Source organism: Protopterus annectens, chromosome 8.part0, assembly GCF_019279795.1.
Source record: "Protopterus annectens isolate FY-2018-M chromosome 8.part0, PAN1.0, whole genome shotgun sequence".
Classification (NCBI taxonomy): Eukaryota; Metazoa; Chordata; order Ceratodontiformes; family Protopteridae; genus Protopterus; species Protopterus annectens.
Genome location: NC_056741.1, coordinates 488,731,472 through 488,752,155, shown reverse-complemented (window position 1 = coordinate 488,752,155; position 20,684 = coordinate 488,731,472). Strand labels below are relative to the sequence as shown.

At 37.2% G+C, this 20,684-nt stretch overlaps 1 protein-coding gene across 1 annotated transcript in view; it reads left to right on the top strand.

Annotated features, from left to right (window-relative positions):
- The window catches only part of PDZD4 (PDZ domain containing 4), a 671,734-nt gene that overhangs the window by 371,293 nt on the left and 279,757 nt on the right, over window positions 1-20,684 (top strand). The window contains exon 4 of the mRNA XM_044080016.1: window positions 20,413-20,475. Coding sequence (XP_043935951.1) covers window positions 20,413-20,475 — 63 coding nt within the window. The remainder of the gene's footprint in view (window positions 1-20,412; window positions 20,476-20,684) is intronic.

The following is a 20,684-nucleotide window of genomic DNA, read 5'->3' as shown; positions in this document are numbered from 1 at the left end:
CCTTAAATATCTAATATATTGCAATATTTGTATGCAGTGAGGAGGGGTGCAATGTATTTATTTGTCTTTGCTAACCAGCAAGGTGTGCTGGTCCAAAGACCATTAGCTATTATATGAGCATTGAGGCACGTTCATACATGCATACATACCTATATACACACACACGCATGCATGCACTGCAGATCCAGATCCAGGAAAACATCAGTTTGGGACAAGAATGTGATAGAACTTGAGCAAGAGGTAGTGTATAAATACCTGGGAATGGATGAAGGATCAGCAATAAAACCTGAACAAATGTGAATAAAGCTCAGTAAGGAGTACTTTAGAAGACTTAAATTAATCCTGAAAATAGCATTGACATCTAGGAACAAAATCCAAGCCATAAATCAATTTGCTCTTCCTGTCCTAACTTATAGTTTTGGAGTGATTGACTGGCCCCAAAAAGTGTTGGATAGAATGGATATTAAAACAAGAAGGATGCTTCATGCTCACCAAATGATTTATAAAAATCAGTGTATACCAAGATTATACATTCCCCGTTCTGAAGGTGGGATGGGCCTCCTTGAAATTGATTACATGTACAGATCTGTAATCGTGGGACTCCACACATCTACTGACCTCACAAGATCCAAATGTAGTGAAAGTTTTGAAACATGAGGAGAATAAATCTAAGATGACTACTCTGCTTAATTGAGCAGAAGCATATCGATGTCAAGCAGGAATGGAAATCAAACCAGAAGTGGATAAAAAACAGGCAGCAACTGAATGTGCTAAAAAAGAAAAGAAAGAACATAAGGTGAAGGACCAGATGAGAAGGCAAGAAATGTGGAAAAAACATAAATATAGTTGCAAATATAGATAACTTCTGGAAGGGTCTCATGTTGATCAAGAACGAACGCAGGAATGGTTAAGGAGAGGTGAATTCACATCAAGAAATGAAAGGTTAATATTGGCAGCCCAAGATAGTGGGCTATGTACACGGTGATTTACAAAGTCCATTAAACAAGTGGGAAAAACAGACATATGTAGATTTTGTAAAACCGAATTGGAAACAGTCACACACCTTGTTGCTGGTGCGACGCACTAATGGCAGAGCGACTGTATACTGAAAGGCATAATAATGTGGCGAGACTGTTACACTGGAGATTGTGCAAACATTATGGTATCAAAGTGGCTGAAAAACACTGGAAACATGAGCCACAAAGAATCATAGAAAATGATGAAGTTTATATCACGTGGGATCACCCAATACCAACAGTTCAAAAGACAGATTTTAGAAAACCGGATATAGTGGTCCAAGAAAAGAAGACAAAACTAGCATTGATCATTGAAATCACCACACCAAGTGACTACATTGTCTTGTGTACAGAGACACAAAGTCATAAAATACCTTGATCTGCAGGCAGAAACGAGAGCCATGTCGAAGAAAGATACCCAGACAGTTCCAATAGTAGTAGGACCAACTGGTCTTATAAAAAATAATTTACAATCATATTTAGATATGTTACCAATTCATGTAACACCATACGAATTGCAGAAGGAGTCATTACGGGGCACACTGTGGGTGCTGCAAAGAGCAATTACTGGCTGACATCAAAGAGTGAAACAATACTAATTTCGTGAACTTTATCGTATTTTGACTTAGGAATGGGGTCCATTCCCTTCATGGTATAAGAAACCCAAAAGACTTGGAGAAATTAAAAACGCCAGATCCATACAACACATTTTAAATAAAAAAAGGAACACTGATCTATTGGTCTCAAAAATAAAATTCCATTTTCATGAGATGAAATCCAGGAATTAAAACCATTATTTTTAAGTGTAATTTCTGGTCACTACTGTGATTTCAAAATAATTTTTAGTGTTCATACATATGCAGAATTAAAACTGATTCCAGCTATAGTACAGCTAATAAAGCAGACTGACAGTATTATATATTGTGACTATGACAAAAACAGAGTATGTGGTGAATGAATGCTCTGAGCTAAAAATACCATTTTTCTGGAAAATCTCATGTTGTTGCAATACTCAGATAGCCCAAATTCAGGATTTAATCAAAACTCACTAAAATGCTTGAGCACTCCTTGCTACTCCTAAATGCACAAAAGCAAAACTACAGCATCCAGTACTAGTCCCAGGTAAATATATATATATATATATATATATATATATATATATATATATATATATATATACATATATATATATATATATATATACATACATATAGGCTTACTATTAAAATATTGCCGGTAAAAAAACAACTCCATTCATAACACTGATAAAAAAAAAAAAGAAAAAAAAAAAAAAAAAAGCCAAACTAAAATCAGGTCACAATGTCGAATCTACTGAACAAATTCAGCAGATTCAACATTATCGCTGAGCAGATCACATGATGTCCATATAGGAGCTCAGGCGAATGAAACTCCTACACCTCACATCACAGCAGCCCCCCACACCCCCTGCTAACTACATATTCCATCTCCAAAATCGCACTACAGTGAGGAAAGGGCATGTCCAAGAGTCAGCTTCCGGTGATTTCTCCTGACCACCTGGTGAATCTGGGCATACTGGGGCAATGCAGCAATTGCCTCATGTACACAGACAACCCTCTCCTCCTACCACCCAACACTACAACCTGTGAGAGATGCACTTACATAGCCAAAATGGAAGCAAAGCTCTCTCCACCCAAGATTGTGCTAAACAGTCAAGAGGAGAAGGTTAACACCCACACTACACCTCAAGCAACACATAGCCCTTCTAAACCCGTGCCACCAACACCCACATATAGCAACACTAAATCCACATATGCAGAGGCCCTTAACTGTAACCTGCCCAAGCAACAAAGACCTCTGAAGCTGAAACGCAAACAAACACCAATCACAACCAATGTGTCAAATAGTTCACAACACCAGTGTGCCACCCAGCAACAGCCCCTAAGGCAAGACAATGTACCTAACACTTTAGTCATAGGTGACTCTATAGTCCGGCACACTGATGTCCCTCTCACCAGGTTGAATAAGGAGAAAATTACAGTCAGCTGCCTGTCGGGTGCCAGGATCCGCCACATAATGCATGCACTCAAGTCACTCCACAACAAGTACAAATATGACTCTGTCATTGTCCATGTTGGAGTGAATTACTTGAGACGTACCTCCCTGGACTACGTGAAAAGAGACATGGAAGAGCTCTCAGATCATGTGGCCCAGGCAGGTATGACCCTAGCCCTGAGTAGCATCCTGCCTTCGCCCAGAATGATACCACAATATAAGGATAAAATGATTGACTTTAACAATTGGCTAAGCTTATGGTGTCATTCAAAGGGGATCCAGTATCTGTCTGCCTGGGATGACATGATTGACAGACCACGATGCTTTGCCAGAGATGGTCTGCACCTGTCGCCCCTGGGATTCAGGTTACTGGCTAAGGCTCTTGCCACCCCTATAGTGCCTTTTTTAGGCAAACTTGAAAGGACAAAACCACCACCATAACAGGTACAAGCATGCAAAATCTGAAGGTAATGCTACTCAATGCTAGAAGTCTAAACCTCAAAATGCACTCTCTCGAGGCACTCCTAAAAATAGAGAACATCGATATCTGTGCAGTAACTGAGACCTGGTTCAAGGCTCCAGAGAGCACCCCTGCAATACCAAGTTACAACTCTTACCACACTTTTCAGCCACCAAACCATGACCGAAACACTAAAGGTGGAGGAGTGTCAATATTCACCAAGGATATTCACACCACCAGGCTAGTTGGCCAACACAATGTGTCTGAAATTCTCCAAGTGCAACTAACACTAGGTAAGACTGCAATCCAAATTGTAGCTTGCTACAGATCCCCCACCATACCCCAAGATTCTCACTACACCTTTCTAAACAAACTGGAAAATATTAAGATAGAACCAAACACCCTAATACTGGGTGATTTTAACTACCCTGCCATTAACTGGGAAAACTTCTCATGTCCCAACACCTTTGTGCAATGGTTCTTGGAATTCATAAATTCCAACACCCTGGATCAACTAATCCATAGTCCCACCAGGGGCTCCAATATCCTAGACCTGGTCATTACCAACATGGGAAATAAATGCTCCATACCTATGGTCACCCCCTCATTAGTCAGGTCTGACAATAAGCTAATCACCCTTAACATCCACATACCACCCCCACCCCCAGTAAAGAAACCACCATAAAAAAACTTCTCCAAAGCCAACTTCATGCTACTCAAGTCAGAAGTGAAAAACTTCATGACACCCATGCAGACGGGAACTGAAAGTTCATCTGCTGAATCCTACACTAAGGCACTGTACGAGCACATCCACTCATGCATGAATCGTGCCATCCCAAATAGAACCAAAATGCTCTCATCCAAAAAAAGGAAGCCAATCTGGTGGTCCCCTGCCATAAACAAACTTTACAACAAAAGGAAGAAACTTTTGCAGAAAATAGGAAAATCCCAGGATGCAAAAAACTCCCTTACTAGCCACAGTAAGAAACTAAGATGCCTCATAAAATCCTCCAAAGCTAGTTACGAAAATAAAATTGCCAAAGATTCCAAAGACAACCACAAAGCATTCTATAACTATGTCAAGAATCTAAATGGCAATGCTCAGATCTGCTCTGAGCTAAAACAGAATGGCATTAAATATACTGATCCGAAGGATATTGCCAATATCCTGGCAGATCGATTCAGTGCTAACTTCACCCCCTCTCTCACCCCCTAAATGGCCCATCTCAATACCGGAAGATTGCCAAATTCCAGTAATAACGGCCACACAGGTACAAAACGCACTCTCTAAAGCCAAGAATACAGCATCCATGGGACCAGATGACATCCCAGGCTGTGTACTACATGAACTACAATATGAACTGCCACCTCACCTAAGTGTCATGTTTAATCATAGCCTCACCTCAGGTTTCTTGCCCACTGAGTGGCGCAGAGCTACAGTTATCCCAATCCACAAGGGGGGATCCACCTTGGATCCCGGAAACTACCGTCCCATCAGTCTGACAAGCCTTATCTGCAAGGCCATGGAGCGTATTATCATGGAACTTATAAACAAAGACATTGGCAACCTTCAAACACTGGACCCCACCCAGTTTGGGTTTGTGAAGGGCCGATCTTGTCTCCTGAACCTGATTGACTTCTTTGAATCAGTCACCAGAGCCATGGACAAGGGTAAGGTGGTCCACACAGCCTATCTAGACCTTGCCAAGGCCTTTGACACCATCCCCTACTCTGGAATCATAGATAAACTTACTAAGTTGGGCATTAATCCCTATATCACCCAATGGGTTGCTAAATGGCTTACTGATAGAACCCACACTGTAAAAGTAGTCGACTCCAAATCCAGCTCCAGACAAGTGACAGGTAGAGTACCTCAGGGTTCAGTCCTGGGGCCGCTTTTGTTTGGCATCTACTTCTCTGAAGTACAGGTCAACACTAAGGAACTCTGGCTAACAAAGTTTGCAGATGACTGCAAACTGGGAGCCATTATTGAATCCCCAAATGATGTGGATACTCTACAAAAGGGCCTTACAGAAACAGATGCTTGGTGCCAGAGCCATGGGCTCAAGCTCAGTGCCAAGAAATGTATTGTTATCCCCTTTAGGAAAAAAACATGTATCCATGAATTACCATATAGGTGGCAGTACACTAAACACAGAAAGTGTGATAAGAGACTTAGGGACACAGGTGGACAGTGGTCTCACCTTCGATAACCACATCGCCACAACAGTCAGGAAATCCTTCTATGTGGCACACCTCATCACGAAGGGCTTTTCATCGAGAAAAAAGGAGGTCATTGTCCCACTGTACTCATCCCTCATTAGACCAGAATACAATGCCCCATTTGGTATGTACCTCTCAAGACATCTGCAACAACTGGAAAGGCCTCAGAAATACCTCACTAAAAGAATCACAAGCCTAAAGCAGATGCCCTACGCTGACCGCCTTAGAAAACTCCAGCTATACTCTGTCACATATCGTCTACTCAGAGGCGATCTCTGCTTAACATACAAGGCCATGTCAAACCCAGAGCTGTTGGACATGCTACACTTAAAGAAATCCCAATCCCTCAGAGCTACACGCTCCAGAGATCTAAACCTTGTCATCACAATAAACAAAACATGCTGGAGGGATAGGTTCCTGACCCAGACCCAGACTCTGGAATACATTGTCCATACATGTCAAGCAGAGTGCCTCTTTGCACCTCTTCAAGAGGAACCTTGACGATTGGATGGGAGAAAAGAAATTCACCCCAGGGATCACGTCAGTTGCCCTGCTAGACAGAGGTCCAGGAAAGTAAATAATGTGGGAAGAAATAGCCAGGGAATTGTTATGGCTAGGCTTGTATAGGCCCTAGGGCTGATAGCCTAGTACCAACCTATGAACCTATGAAAGGGATGAATGTCCCAAACCACACTGTTCCTTGATCTCTGTGCAGTACTTCAAGTTCATATCAGCAAATGCACTGTGCATTCGCTGATAGGAACTTTTGAACATGGAGATGCTCAGCAACACAGAAAATCGAACATCCCTCTTGATTTTTCATCTACAGACCATCTTGGTTCGTCATTTTGATAGTAAATCATATATATATATATATATATATATATATATATATATATATATATATAGGGTGCAGGGGAGGCTTCCCTCATGAAACATACAAGGACATGTGGACTTTATAAACCAGAAGTCTGGTATGTTGAATATTGATCGTCGTGTTTCTGACATTTGACATTTAGGCTAGATTTTGTTTTTATGACATTTTAGTTTAGCGTTTTGCTTAAAAAATGTTTTGCCTTCAATATTTTGATGGTAAATCTCTATATATTATATATATATATATATATATATATATATATATATATATATATATATATATATAAAATACAAAATGTAAAGATAAACTTGTTTTGATGCATAATACTTCCACTTACATTTAATCTGAAAATGAGTTTAATAAGGTTGTGAGTTTTGTGCCTGGATTTTTTGTATCTTACTATGAAACAGTTTCAGATGTTAAAGCTTGATGTCAAAAAATTCATCTTAAGCTGTTTTTTTTTTTCAGTACCAGATATCAAATTTGTATAATACTAGTGTTCAAATAGACCAATTCAATTTCAAAACATCTCATTTTTAACCTCCCATCAATGGCACTGTTGTAACATTTAAGAAATCAGGGGTTTACTATCAAATGACTAAAAATCAAAAGACTGAATACCAAAAAGACAGAAAATTCAAAATATTGAATTATGGAATTTGCCCCTTTTCCACTGTTGTGCGATCTTGGAGTTGGTATATATATTAAGCAGGGAGTGGGGGGCAATCCCCACATGAGGGGAGCAGGGGGGGCTTGCCCCTTGCATTAAAAATATATTCAATATTTTGAATTTCCAGTCTTTTTGGGATTCAGTATTGTGATTTTCATTCAGTTGATAGTAAACTGAAATCAGGTTTGAGAGAAACATCTGTGGAACTGCAAAAGATTTTAACAAAGAAATGTGATAACTTAGGCAGTCAGGAATGTGAAGGTTTAAAGGCACTTTGTGCTGACAGTAACGTTGTTTGTAATACAGATAACGTTGGAAGTGTTGTGATTTGTGACAGTATAGATTATAAGAAGAAAGTACTGCTGTCTGCTTTCTTTGGATCCGGTAAACAATTTTTAAAACCACAAAACCTCAAAAAATTTTAAATCACACCAGAAGGAATAAACCAGTGTCCACAAAAGTATAATTGAGCGCTTTCGTTTTTAATAAAAACGTCTTCAGAATAACATACATAAGGTAGCTGACCCTCTTTTTATGCACTCCCATAAAACCTTTTTCTCCATTTACTTACAAATAATTGATTAATAAATTAATGACATCACAAGAACAATTAAATCTAAAAGGCACATGGTTGCATGAATACAAAATACAACACAACATAATATATATATATATATATATATATATATATATATATATATATATATATACCACGTAAATACAACAATAAAAATAACCACAAATCACATCATGTATATGTAAAAAATATATATATTCATGATTGTATATAACCTTCTGCTTTTAATCTTAATATAGAACTAATAGAAATATTGCTGTTGAAACCTGGTTCTTGTGTTGCATTGGTCCTCAGCTGCCACCTGAGTTCCTTAGCCTCTAGGTAGTCATTGAGAGGTCCACCTCTTTCACCTAATGAAACTTGTTCTAAAATGGAAAACTTAAAATAATGTCCTTCATTATTTTTAATGTGCAAAGCCAAGACATTCTTGATGTCTTGTTTTTTAATATCATAATAGTGTTGATATATTTTGCTTCTAAGTGCATTAATCATCTTCCCTATGTAAAAACTAGGGCATTGAAAACACTTTGCTAAATAAACAACTGCCTTACTGTTACAGGAGTATTTTTTCTTGTATACAAATTTCCCATAGTTTGGAATATCAATCTTAGTTCCCTCAATAATGTGTTGACATTGCATACAAAATCCACATTTAAACATGCCTTTATTTCCACAATACCCCTCATGTGACCTCTCTATCATGTTTTTCAAAGTTTTGTCTTTTTTGTATACAATATTGGGTACTTTTCCCACTGTATCTGTATATTCCTTATTAATGTTAAACACATTCCAATTGTGTTGTATAATTTGTCTGATGTCTGTGAACTGCTTGTTGTATTTAAAAATTGCAGCTATGTTAAAGGTTTTGGGCTCTGTGCACCTAGCACTTGGATGAGCAATTTCCGTACCCTTACCTAACAGTGGAAAAAAGTGTCCATTGTCCCTCTTATTGACTACTTCTTGTAGTGTTTTTTCTACAAATTCTGAGGGATAACCCCTCTTTACTGACATATCAGTAAGTATATTGATTTGATCTAGAAATTCCCAATAGTTTGATATCATCCTGGCTAATCTTTCCCCTTGTCCTTTTACTAAGGCCTTCTTTTGATGTACAGGGTGAAAACTATCAAAATGCAGTAATGTGTTAGAATATGTAGGTTTTCTAAATATGGTCATCTCAAAACATTTGCCCAAGTTGTTTTTACTTATAGTAATGTCTAGATAGTCTATTTTATCATGTGAAATAATGTGTGAAAATTATAGGAAGTCTGTTCTTTCATCAATAAATGCCAAGAATTGTTTAAGTGTGTCTTCACTGTTGTTCCATAGAATTATTATATCATCTAAATAGTGGCCATAGTAGCTCCAATATTTTGCAAAGGGACTAGTGAATATATATTCCACTTCCCAAAATGCTAAAACAATGTTGGCAAAAATAAGAGCACATATAGCCCCCATAGTTACTCCCTTACACTGTTTAAATAACTGCTCTTCAAAAACTATAATATTGGTTTCCAGAATTAATTCCATCAAACTTCTGATTGTAAGAATACAGTCATGTGTAAAATTGGTGTGGCAAAGGAATGAATAAAACCATTTGATGCCAATATTATGTGGAATTACTGAAAACAAATCTTTTACATCTATTGTTACAAAAATCAGTGCCTCATTATACATGTTTCTGTTTATCTTCCTGAGTAAGTCCCAAGAGACTTTCACAATACAGTTAGTATTAGAAAGAGTATTCTTAAGCTGTGTGTCTATAAATTTAGCAACAAAGTATGTTTTAGATGCTTTTGCATCAACGATTGGTCTAAGGGGGGGGGGGGTTTCTAGGTCTTTATGAATTTTTGGTATTCCAAAAATTGTGGGTATTTTGGGATGTTTCACTTCCATGTATAAATGCTCCTCTAAGGAAATTTGTCTGTTCATGAGGAGTTCTCCTAATAATATGTCCACTTTTCTATATATAATATTCTTCTCATTAAGACTAATCTGGCAATATAGAATACCAAATATTTTATCAATATGTGAGTTTTTATTCATAATAACCAGCCCACCACCCTTGTCTGGTTTCATAATTCTTAATTCATTGTTGTTGCACAAATTCTGTACTAATGCTCTCTCCTTTAAACTCAGGTTGTTTTCTGTTTTATTAAGGACATTCATATTATTCTTTTTGATTTTTAATTTCTCCCTAATATCATATTCACACAATTTTTCGAATGTCTGTAGTACAGGACAAAGGGGTGGATTAAATACACTTAACCTTTTGTACATGTGTGTGTTACTATTGTCTTGGGGACTGTCTTTAAAACAAAACTGAAGATTCAGTTTTCTTGTGTATAACTTTAAATCAATCAAAATGTCATCTAGTACTGCTTTTTTACTTGGGACAAAGGATAAGCCTTTGTCAAACACATCAGCAATATCATTGTCAAATACAATATCACTATAGTTATACATCTTGAAATCATCACTTTTGATCACCTCTAGATTTAACAATACCAACAGTAAAGGTGCAATTCTAGACTGCATATTGGTGTCTAACCCCAGTACATTTACAAGATCTGGAACCTATCCAAGTACACTTAGTGAACACCTTCCAGCCTATACCCATAGACATACCACCCACCACCTTAACACTAACTAACTTAAAACATCCTGAAATCTTTCTAAATTCAATAAGGACCCCTTCCTCTTCATCAATGCATCCAAAGGAAGCAAACACCAATACTGATTATTATGTAACAGTCGGTATGCTTTCTTCCTATAATCTATGCTGTCACAAATCACAATGCTGCCACCTTTATCTGCTTTGCAAACAACAAATAGTAACAGAAATTTCTGATCCAAGCACCTAAACCTTGTCTGTAACATAAATAAGACATACTGGAGGGACAGGTGTGGGCCTCCTCCTCTGAAAAATGGCTTCCCATCCATGTGAAGCAGAGTTCTTCCCTGCACTTATTCAAGCAAAAGTTGGATGAGTGGATGATGACCCATAAGAATACCCATGGTCTGGTACCTATGTATCTGTTACAGAGATAAAGCTTGTAAATGTTCATCCACTTTTATCCAAGTCATATATACCCCCTCCTTAAAAACCTACAAGACCAATACCTACCTAATAGTATTGGGCAGCATGGCTAAGTGTAAAAAGGCCCCTTAGGGTTATTGGCCTACTACTCTACTATTTATTTATCTGTGGGTAAGTGGACTGGTCAATTAACCCTTTTCAGCTATGACCCAGCTCAAAGAGTAGAACGTATGTCATGGTCTTCCAGCTGACAGCATTATATGCCAAATGAGTTCACAACAACATTCAGAATTGAATCATTAGATTGAATGCAGATTGCGTAAGGTTAAAAGAGCCTGTCAGTGCACATTGGGAAAAGAAAAAGTATATAAAAAATGCAAGCTAAGGTATGCATAAAATATAGTGCAGTCAAACATACCATACATAAACTCCTATATGAATGTGAAATATATGGGTATAAGATGCCACATTAAGAGGCTGAGCAAAGCTTCTTAAATGTATTCTGCTATTCATGATATGGGATGGTAAATTACTTAACCACTGTCATGCTAGCAGTTGCGGGTAGATTCAGTAACACAAAGGAAGAGTGCCACAAAGGTGTCTACAAAAAAATCCTAAGCAATCCATTTAGCCATTTCAACATTACAGAGACTGTGGCAGTATGGTACTGTGATACATGCATAACCTTCATCACTTAATAGATAGTTTGTAAATAGTGTAGCTCTCAAAGTGTTCTGTTTTATTTTGTTATGTAAATATAGTTAGTCTAACCTAAAAAAGACAGCAGGGACATGGTTTACATAAAATCTGTAAATGAATGCAGATGCAAAGGTCTGTGAGTTTGCACACTGTCATTAAATTGTCATCAATGCAATCTCTTGAAGACAGTGAGGGTGGTAAGGATGCCAAAAGGGTGTGCTGCGTAGACCACAAAATAAAATCCCTTTGTACAGCTGTGATTGGTTCTGCATGCGCATTTCTACTTGTACAATGCAGTGCTACTTTGCCATATGTGTGCATGTGCTAGTTCTACTTGACTAACATAGTTGCAATAACACCTTATTACCATAGAGATAACTACAAGATCTATTTATAGTTTAAAGATATATGTCCCTATTTACAGGTTCTTTGTCTCAGCTGAAGACTGACAAGCTTCTGCAATGCATGAAAGTTTAGATGGATTGTTTAGGGTTTCTGTAGATAACTTTTGAGTCAACAAAGCAGGTGTAGATGTATTCTGTAAGAGATTTGTTAGGAATAAGGGGTATATTTGTTGTCATATCAGTCTGTGTGCATAAGGCAGACAAAGGAATAATCCACCAAGAGAAACCAGTTTATTTCAGGATGTACACATGTGCATAGTCACACCGCAATCACCCACATAAGCAGTTTAGACGCTTCACTGTTCACCTCTCTGCATATCTATTTGCATGTGGAATGGAACCGGAGACAAGAGTGAATCCCATTCAGACCACAGGAGATCATACGGCTACTGCATAACTGTGAACTGAAAGTGAAAATAAAATATTTTTCTTTAATGAGCTACAACCACATAAACCTTCAAGCCACAAATGTTTCCTTTCAGGAACAATGTCAGTTACTGCACAATGATGTAGCCTGCTCAAAGTCAAATAGCATAAGAATGAGGGCTTAGTACCAGCTTGTGGACTTATCCCTCTACATTTTACAGCTCTAGCCTTCTTTCTTTTTCAGTCTGTAAATAAAATAACTACAGTATAGCCTTTCCTTTATACATATTACATCATTGAAACAGAATCCTCCTCAATATTATGCTGTTTGGAAATCAAGGTTATTTATTGATTTCATCTAGCTGAGAAAAAAATATAAGTGGAACTATGAAGATCAACATGTGTGGTTTGAGGGATTGCACTCTAGCTACCATCCCAAGTTATTTGTGTTAAAACATTTTAAAAACATTCTTGGGTTGCCTATGGTTGACTCACTTGACAGGAGTGAACGATCCATTCGAATAATTCTTCGTGGAAAAGAGGATTACAGACCCACACACTAGTGGCATCTTGACATTAACAATGATGAAAGTCAGCAAGCAAAGAGGAGTATTATTGCTGAAACTGAATTCATCCTCAAGTCTTGGTGAGTACCTTCTTGAGGTGGACCCTGTTTTCTACAAAATCTCATCAAGGCAGCACTGACATATAGACTGTATTTATATAGCATATATCATGGACAGAAGTAGGTCAACAATTAAAAGAGATAGCTGGATAAAAAAGTGCCCGATCCTGGTAGGCACACTGGTGCCAGGACTGGAAAAATGACAGTGTAGAATCCTCAAAATATGGAAACATTCTTACAATGGGGCCAGGCCAGGCCCAGGGGGAGGATGCCCCCCCTGTTCAAGAAGGAAGTAGCAGTCCACAAAAATCCAAAAACTGATAGGCCAAAGAAGAGCCATAATGATGATAGAGTGGACTATTGAGGATAAGAAAAAATATATGTATTGTTACTATTATGCAAAATGCCCAGAATTTCCAGTTACAAGATATACAAAATGATTAAGAGAGAAAATAGAGAAAAGAGAAATACTTACACAGAAAAACTGTCAAAAGTTTCAAATGAAACTCTGTGTTCATTAATACAATGGATTTGTGAAAAACAGTATATAGATCAAGAAACTTTGATCTATTTGGAAAAAGAAGCATCTGAGGGAGTACGACCATACAAAAACAAAACCAAAGATATTTGAAAAAGTATAAAAAAGAAATATGGACATGGGAAAGAAAGAAAGAGAGATTTGATATGGTGCAGCATTTATGCAAAGGAGAAAGCCAAATTAATCTATATAAAGAAGGTAGCCCCAAAGATATTTGAATAGAAATACAGGCAAAGACATCCAAATTTCGCAATAAAAAATAATATCACAAAGATGGAATGTAAAAAAGAAAATTGCAAAGTAGAAGTTAAAAAAATAAAAGTTAAAGTTATGGAGTGCCTATGAAGTGAAGGATTTAATGTAGAAGGTCTAAGACAGGTTACATCACAGCATTATGGAGTGAGTCTCCAATGTAAGGAGAAGCAGGAAGATCAGGAAACATCTGAAAAAGAAATATGGACATGGGAAAGAAAAAGAGATTTAATATGGTGTAATATTTATGCAAAGGAGAAAGCAAAACTAACCAATACAAAAACAGCAGCACCAAAGATATTTGAAGAGAAATACAGGCAAAGGAATCTGGACATAGAAAACTTTACAATACAAAAAAAAGAAGAAGACTTAGAGGAAAGGTAAAAAATGAGATTAGGAATAAAGTAGTTAAAAAAGTAGAAATTGAGGTTATGGTGTACTTGCAAAGTTAAGGATTCAGTATAGACCTAATTCAGAAATCACCACAACAGGATAGGGTAATGTCTATCCAAATTAGGGGAAACCAGTGAACAGAAAGCAATTGGTCAGGTGCCATATGAAGATAATTTGGAACCTTCCATAGGAAACCAGTATAAATGTTCACTTGAAGCTAGACAGCAAGGGAAGGACAGGAAACTGTGCAAACTCTGATGCAGTCAATGTTGAGGAGTGATAGGCCAGTGAGTTCCCATATGACAGGGCAACGGATGGCACATGATGAAACTGAAGGGAATGTGCCATGGGAAGATGCTATAGAACCTATAGAATGCCCGCAGGAAATGGAAAACAAGGGATGTGCCCTCAGTTTGGAAGAAATGAGCTAAGAGAGGAGTTGTTTGATTTACTAGACATAGATATATCAAGATCAATGAAAGAAATAGACTGCAGAAGGTTAATAAAACCCAAAACGCCAGAAGTCTCATAAAACAAATGAACACAGTAATTAGGACTGTTCATAGAGATCCATGCAATATAACAGAAATAAACAGAATATATTACTGGGCAGCTAAATTAATAATTGATAAAGATCTACCACAAAAACACAGGTTAGTGAGGGGAAAGGATGTGGAGAAATTAAATACCATCATGGAAATATTGAACAGAGAAAACTATAAAGCAGTTAAGACAAGAAGTGTCACTGTTAGAAGACTATAGAAGAGGGAACCAAAAATACTAAGAAAGATAGATGTGATAAAAGCATGGCACAGTATTACAACAGACCAGGATCTATCATGCACTATAGCAAAGGACAAATTAAAAATTTCAGCACATGTGGAAAAACTTAGAAGATATGAAGATAAATATAAAGGAAAAGTACAAAATAAGTAATTTATGGCTGCCCCAAAAATGTTTTATAGAGAATTGGGAAACAAGGTAAAAGGAATTGAAAGACAACCAAAAAAAGAAGAAATAGATACATTTTGGAGAAATAACACCCAAAGAGATTGAAATAAAGTTAAGAAAAACCTCTAATTTGTAAACTCCAGGTCCAGATGCAGTACTTAACTTTTGGCTAAAAGTATTGCCATCTCTGCACGAAGATTTAGCCAGGAGTAAGCATTATTTATATGTGAACCCTGAACAGACACAAACCTGGCTAACAACAAGAAAAACAAAGCTCCTAGTTAAGAGTGAACCTGCAAGCTACCTTAAACATTACAGACCAATAACTTGCCTTCTAACGACGTATAAACTGTACACGGGAATTGGTGCCGACAGAGCTTATAGCCATTTAGAAGAAAACTCAATTATGGCAGTAGAACAAAAGGGCAATAAAAGAAAGTCATATGGAACAAAGTATCATTTGTTGTTAAATATAGTCATAGCGGAGATCTGTAAAAGGCAAATAATCTAAGTATGGCATGGATTGACTACAAAAAAGCATTTGATAGTATCCCAAATTCATGGATAAAAGACTGCTTAAAAATGTATAAGGTACACGCTACAATGATCGACTACATTACAGTGACCATGAAACAGTGGCAGACCACTTTCCAATTAAGCCATGATAAAGGACAAATTATTATCCCAGGGATAAAAATTCAAAGGGGGCTATTCCAGGGTGACTCTTTGTCACCACTGCTAGTTTGACTTGCCCTTAACCCATTAAGGTGTCTACTTAACAGCTTAGGCCATGGCTGTAATTTGGCTCCTAGGAAACAACAAAGTGTAAAGACTTCTCATCATCTTTTTGTCTATGATTTAAAACTGTATAGCTCATCAGATCAGGAACTGAAAGCACAACTGCGAGTTGTCAAAACTTTTTCAGATGATATAAGAATGTCATTTGGTCTTGATAAATATGCAAAGGCAACATTTAAAGCAGGAAAACTGAAACACCAGGAAAACATCAGTTTGGGACAAGAATGTGATATAAAAGAACTTGAGCAAGAAGGAAAGTATAAATATTTGGGAATCGATGAAGGATCAACAATAAAACACAAACAAATGTGAATAAAACTTAGTAAGGTATATTTCAGAAGACTTAAATTAATCCTAAAAACAGCGTTGACATTTAGGAACAAAATCCAAGCTATAAAAAAATTTGCTCTTCCCGTCCTAACTTACAGTTTTGGTGGGATTGACTGGCCCCAACATGTGTTAAATAGATTAGATAAGAAAACAAGAAGGATGCTTCATGCTCACCAAACGATGTATAAAAATCAGTGCATACCAAGATTATATATTCCCCATTCTGAAGTAGAGGTGGGCCTCCTTGAAATTGATTACATGCATAGGTCTGCAATTGTAGGACTCCACACATGTATGCTGACCTCACAAAACCCAAACACAGTGAAAGTTTTGAAATATCAGGAGAATAAATCTAAGATGACGTCTCTGCTTAATCTAGCAGAAGCATATCAACGTCAAGCAGGAATGGAAATCAAACCAGAAGTAGATAAAAACCAGGCGGCAACTGAATGTGCCAAAAAAAAAAAACAAAAGAAAAAATATAAGGTGAAGGACAGGATGACAAAGCAAGAAATGTGGAAAATGCATAAATACAGTTGCAAGTATAGAAACTTCTGGAAGAACCTCATGTTGATCAGGAACAAATGCAGGAATGGTTAAGGAAAGGTGATTTCAAACCAAGAGATGAAAGTTTAATATTGGAGGCACAAGACAGTGGGCTATGTACACCTTGGTTTTCAAAGTTCCTTGAACATGTGGGATAAACAGACAAATGTAGGTTTTGTAAAGCCAAATTGGAAACAGTCACAAACCTCGTTGCTGGTTGTGACATACTAATGGCAGAAGGACTGTATACTAAAAAGCATAATAATGTGACTAGACTGGTGCACTAGAGATTGTGCAAACATTATGGTGTTGAAGTGGCTGAAAAATGCTGGAAATGTGCCACTAAGCATCATAGAAAATGATGAAGTCTACATCACATGGGATTACCCATTGCCAACAGTTCCTAAGATAGATGCTAGAATACTGGCTATAGCAGTCCATGAAAAGAAGACAAAAGTACTATTGATCATTAAAATCACCACAACCTGTGACTACAGTGTCCTGGGTACAGAGAGACACAAAGTCATAAAATATCAGGATTTGCAAGCAGAAACGTGAGCAATGTGGAAGAAAGATACTCAGATAGTTTCAATAGCAGTAGGAGCAACAGGTATTATAAAAAATAATCTACAATTGCATTTATGTATTGTTACCAATACATATAACTCCATATAAATTGCAGAAAGAGTCATTACTGGCACACTGCAGGTGCCATGAAGAGCACTTTTGGCTGACATCAGAGAGTGAAACAATGCTAATTTCATGAACTTTAATCATACTTTGATTTAGGAATGAGGTTCATTCCCACCATGGTATTAGAAACCCAAAAGATTTGGAGAAATTAAAAAGCAGAGAAGATGATTCCTCACTGAATGCATGTGAGACTCATTGTGTATTTGTGGCATGGGTGAAAATGGTAATTTTCTTGTGTCACAATTAAGATGAAGGCCTAGTATCCTATGAGGTTTATGCCAGTAGCTGCCATTAATATGATAGTTCATTCAAATGATCTAGAAATTGATATGTCCCAGAGACTGGCTCATGCTCCTGGGAGACGCAATCAAATGGGGAACTGTAGATGACCAGATTGTCCTCTTTGAAGAAAAGGAATAGAACGGACAGCAGGCTACTGTAGGGAAGTAGCTGTTGTCACAAAAAAGGGTGCTGTCATTTAGCACCATTCTGACCTGTGCAAACAGATGTGATGACCAATGTCTTCTGTTGTGGCACCTGTTGTTAATGAAGAATAGGGAGAATGTTTGAATAAACTATTGCAGAAGCAAATAACTGACTGTATTCAGTATGACTGTTTCATGGCTATGAACTGTGTTCTGCAACAGACAAATAACTGACTGTATTCAGTATGACTGCTTCATGGCTATGAACTGTGTTCTGCAACAGACAAATAACTGACTGTATTCAGTATGACTGTTTCATGGCTATGAACTGTGTTCTGCAACAGACAAATAACTGACTGTATTCAGTATGACTGCTTCATGGCTATGAACTGTGTTCTGCAACAGACAAATAACTGACTGTATTCAGTATGACTGTTTCATGGCTATGAACTGTGTTCTGCAACAGACAAATAACTGACTGTATTCAGTATGACTGCTTCATGGCTATGAACTGTGTTCTGCAACAGACAAATAACTGACTGTATTCAGTATGACTGTTTCATGGACATGAACTGTGTTCTGCAACAGATAAATAACTGACTGTATTCAGTAGGACTGCTTCATGGACATGAACTGTGTTCTGCAACAGACAAATAACTGACTGTATTCAGTATGACTGTTTCATGGATATGAACTGTGTTCTGCAACAGATAAATAACTGAAATAACATGCCTGGAGGAAAAACACATATGCCAAAATATTTTGAAAATCACCATCCAAATTATGTTCTTGATGGAAGTCATCCATCTTCCAATACCTTTGATTCTTTAACAAAAGCCTTGTGCTGAAAAATAAAACTATATTTAACCACAAATAAATCACTTTAGTAGCAGATTAAAATATGAATTAAGTTATTCTTCTACTGCATATAAATGACAAATGCAGGAATAGGTTTCATTGTGTAGGGTTCAGAAATGACAAATGCAGGAATAGGGTTCTTTATGTAAGGTTCAGAAATGACAAATGCAGGAATAGGGTTCATTATATAGGGTTCAGAAATGACAAATGCAGGAAGAGGGTTCATTATGTAGGGTTCAGAAATGACAACTGCAGGAATAGGGTTCAGAAATGACAAATGCAAGAATAGGGTTCATTATATAGGGTTCAGAAATGGCAAAGGCAGGAACAGGGTTCACTATGTAGGGTTCAGAAATGATAACTGCAGGAATAGGGTTCATTATGTAGGGCTCAGAAATGACAAATGCAGGAATAGGGTTCATTATGTAGGGCTCAGAAATGATAACTGCAGGAATAGGGTTCATTATGTAGGGCTCAGAAATGACAAGTGCAGGAATAGGGTTCATTATGTAGGGTTCAGAAATGACAAATGCATGAATTGGGTTCATAATGTAGGGTTCACAAATGACAAATGCAAGAACAGGGTTCATTATGTAGGGTTCAGAAATGACAACTGCAGGAATAGAATTCATTATGTAGGGTTCAGAAATGACAAATGCAGGAATAGGGTTCATTATGTATGGTTCAGAAATGATAAATGCAGGAATACATTTCATTATATAGGGTTCAGAAATGAGAAATGCAGGAATAGGGTTCATTATGTAGGGTTCAGAAAGAACAAATACAGAAATAGGGTTCATTATGTAGGGTTCAGAAATAAATGCAGGAATAGGGTACATTATGTAGGGTTCAGAAATGACAAATGCAGGAATACATTTCATTATATAGGGTTCAGAAATGACAAATGCAGTAATACATTTCATTATATAGGGTTCAGAAATGAGAAATGCAGGAATAGGGATCATTGTATAGGGTTCAGAAATGACAAATGCAGGAATACATTTCATTATATAGGGTTCAGAAATGTGGATGTGAAATCAAGGATGTGGAGTGCTGAATCTGAATAAACCGGTGTGCTATACTTCTTTTTTTGTACTGAATTTTACTGTTTTGGTTTCACTATACAGGCACTTGCTTCCATAATTTATCATGTATTTACTTCTTTAATTATCTGTGCTATGTTGTAAAATAAAACAGACAATTGGCACCATTAGTTATTTTTCAGGAATGATTCCATGTGCATTCATATAATTAAGCAAATTGAGTTTACACAGTATGAAAATAAAGATGGCAGCAATTAAATCCATATATGGACAATATAAAACACTCTTGTTATATTAATACCTCAGATCTACTATCATCCATATGATTATACTGCCACTGTTATTCCAGAGTTACTTTAGAAAAAGTTATTGTAATGTGACAATAGACATGGCAGAGACTTATTAGTCTTGCATAGTTTAATAGGACTTCCAGATGAAAAAAAAGCTGTTCCAAATGGGTAGCATGTTTGCTTTACTGCAGCATGAGTGAATGTTTGGATGGGCAACAACAGAAATATGTAAGAGGCATGCATGTGCATATAGCTCAGTAATGCTACTTTGCTTTTAAGGCTTTTCAATCTCTTTCTTTTGCAGGTTAACCCTGACAGTATTGCAGCTAAGGATGGACGAATTCGAGAAGGCGATCGCATTATCCAGGTACACACAGCTGTTATACTTCATCTTTTCCTTATTTCTTTTCCCTTTTACTAATGTCCCTTTAACTGAATTGTGATAATGGGATGCTACTTCTGGCATTGTATCTGGCTGACTCATAGTTTCACAAAATGTTGTATGAAGCCTTGATTTCATCTCCTTTGAAAAACCTTGTTTGTCATTATCTCTGCTTTTTTTTGTGCTGCCTGCCA